Below are 6,608 nucleotides of genomic sequence, written 5' to 3'. Positions count from 1 at the left end.
TGGTGGCGCTTACTGTGTTCTGTGGGATCCCAGATAGAGACTTAAACTTTCTAACTCTCAGCTGTGTAACCAGTAAAATGCTTACGAACACCATTCTGTTCACATAGGTTATAAGCATTACAGGAGGTGAAAGTGCAACGCTTTTAGCAAAAAGCTGACACAGAGTATTTTCTCAATAAAAAATAGCTCCTACTATTATTATCATTCACAGTATAGTGTAAGATTTCTCTTCCCCTCCTCCCAGCTATGAAGGATTTATCTCTCTAATAAGGTAAACACACAGCCCTTCTGTTTCTCCTTCCTCTTCTATTCACCTTGCACTTTTCTTTCCTCCAACCCAGCCCCATCCTTAGCTCCACTGCTCCTTCGAGCCTCTCCCTCCTGCCCCGCTAAGGCTCCTCCCTCCCCATTTGCTCCTCCCACTAGCTCTGCGCTGTGGCAGCTCTGGTTCAGCGGGGCAGGAAGCTCATGGTGTAGCTTAGTGGGATGGTGCCAAAGCCCACGTGTTTGGGAGACACATCGATGTCCTGGGGTGACTGAGGGGACTTGAAGCGGAAGTTCTGCATGATGACAGTGAGGAAGAGAAAGAGTTCCTTTCTAGCCATGCCTTCTCCGAAGCAGTAGCGCTTTCCTGAAAAGACAGGGCGAGAAACACAGGGTGAGGCTTGCTCTCACCGCCACCTGTCTCCTCTCCCGATGCCCAGCTGTATTCTCCCAGGGAGGAGGGGGTGGAATATGGTGGCTTGAGAGATTTTCAGAGAAGTCTTTAATCCTCTCTGAGCGTCAGTTTCCCTTGTACATGGGATGAAGGGGAATACCATACCAGGCTGTAGCAATGGGAATGTTAGATGACCCTTTCTCCCAAACACCCCAATACGGCCGCTGTGCTATCATCTCCTTCTCAGGAATCCGAAAAATTTAAGTGACCTTTGACAAGTCTCTGACTCATTATGGGCCTTGATTTTTACCATCCCTGAAATGGGTACAGTCACTCCTCTTCTTTTTTACTAGGATTAAAACCTTAGTAGTTGTGGGAATTGCAGTTGGTTGGCTGTAGGGTGGATCATTAGAGGGACTTTCAAGTTGGAGGAAGATACTACGCTAAACCTCAGAGAGAGGAGCTGGGATGATGGAGGTCCTTGTTGGTGTGACGGGTGACTTGGCAACAGACAGTGGTCTCTTACCAATGGAGAAGGGCACAAAAGCATCATTCTTCTTAAACTGCCTCTTCTCATCTAGAAAATGCTGAGGGTTGAAATCTCTAGGACTGGAGAAAAACTTGGGGTCTTTTAGTACGGAGCCCAGCATAGGAAACACTTCAATGCCCTGTTGGGGAGAAGAAAGGGCATTTGATACAGTGGAGGGAGAAAGGGTACGCTGAAAGTGCACAGGTTTAAAGGGAGGATTCGGATGCTCTAGGTGAGGAGAAGTGGGAGGCAGGAGAGGCAGGGTCCTCTCTGAGGGAGGAACGTACAGGTTCATGTCTCTTGAGACAGGAGTTTTGGGGGACATAGGGTTCATATTCCCTGAGGTAAGGGGCCTTGGGAAGGTATGAATTTTGAGTGTCTCTGAAGGGACACATGATGGAGTAAGTCTTTGGTTGGGGTAGTGGGACAGGGGCTGGGAAGATTCTCAGTAAGATGGGGTGCTGGGTAACAGGGAGCAGGTTAGAGGTCCAGCTAAGTTGAGCAAAAGCAGCACCTTGGGGAGGAGGAAATCCCGAAACCTGGTGTCCTTGGTGACTCTGCGGGCGAATCCCATGGGGATTATGTCTCCGAATCTTTGGATCTCATGGATCACCGCCTCTGTGTATGGCATCTTGGCGCGGTCTTCAAACTTGGGCTGACGGTTCTTGCCAATCACCCGGTCAATCTCCTCATGGACCTTGGCTGGGGAATAAAAGAGCATATTTTTAGAAATGTAGGGGTCTTGGCGCAAGGATAATATTCCAAATAAGTATAACTGGATGTATTACATGCATGACATCCATGTGTGACATACTGTAGGTCATTCAAAACAGTTTGGTCCTAAGCATTGTTGGTGCAGGGTCCTGTTAACCTGGTTGCACCAGATTTGCGGGGAAGTTCTGAGGGAGGAGTGGAGGGGCATGTAATAGGCACCCAGTGGGCTCAATGCAGTAGTCATTTACCAGTCAGTTCAGATATCTTCAATATTTTAACAGCTGATGAAACTTGGCTGGTGCCTGTTAGCTGAATATCATCACCTCAGCTCTGGTTAGCAGTGTGTGTCTGAGGGTCCAGGGATTTGAGAGAAGTGCGAACATTGCAGTGGCTCAGGGGAACTTTGAGGGTCTGTGGCCCTCACTTCCTTGCTCCCTCTAGCCTTACCCTCCACATCTGGGTGCTTCATGAGCAGCAGGAAGCCATAACGCAGGGTTGTACTGACTGTCTCGGTACCCCCAAATAAAAGGCCAAGTGCTGTCATCACCAGGTTCTTCACATTGAACTCTGTGTTGGGGTTCTTCTGTTCCTGCAAGGAGAGACTGCTTCAGGCCAAGCCCACTCCCCCATGCTCTCAGGGTCTTTCTGGGGTTTTCCCTTTGGACCCATCTCCTGTAGACCAGATCAAAAGTAGGAAGAGGTACCTAATTCTGTCAGGCCTTTGCCCAGGCTTCTGGCTCTGTACCAAATGGTCTTTTCATATTCTTTACCCAGCAGATTATCTATCCTTTCATTATCAGCTTAGTTTCACTTTTTCATTGTGGAAATACTTAGAAGCGGAGGAACAGAGAGAGAGACAGTGAGTGCGAAGGACAGAGAGAACATGATAGAATATGTCAGAGAGCTGAAGAGAGACATATTTTCTGACACACAGAGAGAATGTTAAGAAACAGCATCCAATTTTTCAGTAAAAATCTTGTTGAAGCCAATTCATGATCCTTTTACCTTGAACTTCATATTTTGTAAAGCTCCATCTCCTTTCTTCACAGAAAGGAGATCCACATCCAGATTTGGACAGGGACCCTCCAAGGTCATATAGTAAATCCAGGTCACCTGTTCACACTGGCATTTCTGATATGAAAGGTAAGAGCATGGTGGCTGAATGTACTGGCCTTAGAGTCTGAGAGACCTGTGTCTGAGCTAGGTTCAACTGCTTTCTCACTGTGTGACCTCAGGCATAGCTGTTATACACTCTTGGCCTCAGTTTCCTCATTGTTAAAATTGAAGTCATAGTAGAGCCTCCTCCAAGAGCTGGTGTGAGTTTTAAATACGTGATTATGGTAAAGTTCCTAAAATAGTGCCTGCTACTCAGTAGTGTTATAGATGTGCTTGTTATTATGATTTGTACACACAAGTCCTGCCCATGGGTAAGGGCTTAGTAGAGACAACACTGATGGTTAATTATAATTTAGGTTGTGAGGATTAATATGAAGGAAAGGAGTAATCTGAATGAGCCTCTGTTCTTCCCTACTTCCAGCACGATTTCCCTCTTCTTGGCCTGAGACCTCTCTGCACTGGCTGCTGACATGTACCTCCTGCATGTGGATGAGGAAAGAGTCAATGAAGTTCCGAGGGGAGTTGGGATCCAGTGTACATTGATTCTGCTCCACCTTCTTGGTTATAAAGTCCTCCAGTCCCTTCAGCTCCTTAAATGCCTGTTGCTGTGGTCCTGGCAAGTGTTTCATCACATAGTAGAACATCTCATAGAGCTGAGGGTGGGAGAGAAGAAGGGAAGAGGACAGCTGTTGGTGGACATCACCTGATGGGAGTGGGACCTGTCTCAGTCAAGGGAAGCACTGGACCAGGTGTTTAAGTATTTAGATGGGTCTGTATGGAAACAGATGTCTTAGTTTTCATGAGTTAAGTATGAGGGCCCCAGTCCAATTAGATGAGATGGATTGGGACACCTATCCAGATTTGTTTATTTCCTTTCTTTCCTTTCCCTTCCCTTCTTTTTCCTTTATTTCTCTTCCCTTCCTTGCCTTTCTCTTCTTTTCCTTTCCATTCCCTTCCTTTTCTTTACCTCCCTTTCCTTTCCCTTCCTTCCCTTTCTTTTTCTGTAGTGGGAGTTTTAGTTGAGATATTTAGGTATTGGAGCCTGGATATTGGGCACCTGTCTTGGGTTCCTGCACAACTGCTGAGTTGCCCAAATGAGAAAGCTGGTTTTTAAGAGACTCTGTGTGGAGGAAGATAGGAGTTTGGGGCACCTGTGTCTGTGCAGGGGAGCAGTTGTGGCAAGGTCACAGTGGAGCCATGTTGGGATCGGTTACCTGTCCTGTGGGTGTAGCTGTGAACTGGAAGCTTCCCAGCATCATGCTCAGCATTGACAGGAACTCTTTGTCCTCATAGTCAAAGTAATCTCCAAACACAATGGAGCTGATGACATTGGAGACGGTTCGGCTCAAGAAGAAGGTAGGATCAATGTAGTCACCTGGGATTTGGGTGGGTAGAGGAGAGAGGGGATTTGAGGGAAACTTGGTGGTCTGATGGCAGTTTGAGCATTCTATGAACACCTTTCCACAGCCTAGTTTCCTTCCCACACCAGAATGCACATTTGAATACAGGGTGTTTTCCTGCTCTCTACTCTGGAGTCCCCAGCTCACCACGTGTGCCCTGAAGGGCCTCAATGAGGAAGCCTGCTTCCTCCTGGATGTGTTCCTGGATGCCTCGCTTGCCCATGCCAAATTCCCACAGCGTGGCTATGGAGAACCGACGGAGCTGCTTAGCACGCTCCCCACTGCTGAACACCACACCTGGGGAAGGAGTGTAGGAGTGTTGAGAATGAGCAGAGAGGGGCAGGTCGAGAGGGAGTAGACTTGAAGAGAGAGAGAGAGACAAAGAGATGGAGAAGACACTCAGAATTAGATAAATACAGAAAGAAATAGAGAACAGTTGAAAGAAAATCAGAAGGAAAGGATCAAGACAGATGCACAGAGAAGCAGAGATGCAGGAACACTCACATGAAGAAAGAGAGAAAGAGATAGAGGAGGGAAGGAGGCGAGAGAGATATGTAGAGATCTAGGAGATAGAAGTAAAAATGGAGGATTTTTAAACAGAGCAGGAGAAAAGAGAAAATACATACAGATACACAAAGAGGGTCTGTAGAGAGGAGTACTGTTACCAGGAGATGGTGGCATAGGGATTTTGAAGCAGAAACAATGTGAGATTCTAAGACAGAGAAAAATGAAAGGCAGGGAAAGGGAGAGAGAAACATGGGAAGTACAGAAGCTGAGAAAGAGAAAAAGACAAAAAGACACATGGAGATAGAGGAAAAGGGCACCAAAGCAAAAATCCCAAGAGCTTCTAAGAGATGTAAAGAAAGAAGAGATGTCTAGCGAGAGAGAACTGGGAGATAGGCAGAGTGAAGCAGGGAGATGCAGAAACACTAAGACAAGCTAAAGAGGACAAGGGGTAAACAGGGATGGGGACAGAGGAGACCGAGGAAGGACCTCTCCACAACCTTGAGTGAGTAGGTGAGTTGGGAGATGAATGCTGGGGAAACTGAGGCCATCAAGTATGCTTGACAACATTCTCCTACCCAGGGTTCTCCTCACCATGTTCTTTGAAGAGCCAGTCAAAGGTGGCCTGCATGCCTCGCCCACTGAATTCCTCTGCCTGGTCCAACAGAGCCTCCTTCACAGCCTCATATCCACACAGCACCACAACTGGCCGTCGGCCCAGGTAAACCGTGAACACTGGACCATAGCATTCACTGATCTGATGGAGGAGGTGGAGGTGGTTAGAGGGAGCAGCCCCAACTCTGAACTGGCTCTGTACTCAGACCTCTCGGACTGGGATTCACTTTTCCCAGACTCTGACAATCGATGGACTGAACATCCTAAGATTTGATTTCTCTTGGCTAAGAGCCTGACGCTAAAACTTCAACTCTCCCCCTAACTAAGATTTCCGTCCAACCTTGCCAAGACCTTGCCACAATGATCTAGCCACCTTACCACCCATCTCTATGCTTTGTATTACCTTCATGAGGGAGTTGTACATCTGCTCTGTGTTCAGCTGCAGGTAGTTCCCAATGAAGGGCAATGCAGGGGGACCGGGAGGCAGCTTTCCCCAGAACGTCTTTTGCCGCCAGACAGCCATCAAGACCATAATAGTCAGGCAGGCCAGCAAAGCCACCAGAAGCAGCCCTGAGACCATCATGATGGTACTAACAGTGATGGTCGGATGGTGATTGCTGGAATGGTTTGCTTTTATACTACTTGGAAGCAAAGGGCAGATTTTGTAACTGTCTCATTTCACCTGATTATGTAATAGTCCTGATTATATAAGTGTCTATTTCACCTCCCAATTATACCATCAGCCTTGCTCACACCCACCTTGAGATGTAGCCAGCAACAGAGGAAGAAGAGACTCCAGGGCAGATGAGTAGGAAGTGGGCCCAGGACTGAATTTGTGGCCTCTCCCGAGGAGCTAGTTCAGGACTGTGGACTTGGAAGAATAGTAGACAAATTTCAGAACTGAAGATTCTGGAATATTTATAGAAGTGAGCCCCTGAGCTTGGGATATGGTGTTTAAGAAGAGATCCAGCCTGACCTGTGGTGGCACAGTGGAATAAAGTGTCAACCTGGAACACTGAGGTTGCCGGTTCGAAACCTTGGGCTTGCCTGGTCAAAGGACATATGGGAGTTG

The 6,608-nt window shown here is 47.4% G+C and overlaps 1 protein-coding gene across 1 annotated transcript; it reads right to left on the bottom strand.

The window, feature by feature from the left end:
* Positions 1 to 209: 209 nt before the first annotated feature.
* Positions 210 to 6,130, bottom strand: LOC136312773 (cytochrome P450 2A13-like). The gene is made up of 9 exons (XM_066242621.1): positions 5,940 to 6,130; positions 5,516 to 5,678; positions 4,565 to 4,714; positions 4,232 to 4,392; positions 3,494 to 3,670; positions 2,349 to 2,490; positions 1,702 to 1,889; positions 1,185 to 1,326; positions 210 to 631 (listed from the first exon to the last, which is right to left on the bottom strand). The coding sequence occupies exons 1-9, from the start codon at positions 6,117 to 6,119 to the stop codon at positions 450 to 452; spliced, it is 1,485 nt and encodes a 494-aa protein (XP_066098718.1). The 5' UTR covers positions 6,120 to 6,130; the 3' UTR covers positions 210 to 449.
* Positions 6,131 to 6,608: the final 478 nt, after the last annotated feature.

This window comes from Saccopteryx bilineata, chromosome 9, assembly GCF_036850765.1.
Source record: "Saccopteryx bilineata isolate mSacBil1 chromosome 9, mSacBil1_pri_phased_curated, whole genome shotgun sequence".
NCBI lineage: Eukaryota > Metazoa > Chordata > Mammalia > Chiroptera > Emballonuridae > Saccopteryx > Saccopteryx bilineata.
Note: the sequence above shows the minus strand (reverse complement) of the source record. Positions and strands in the feature narration are given on the sequence as shown.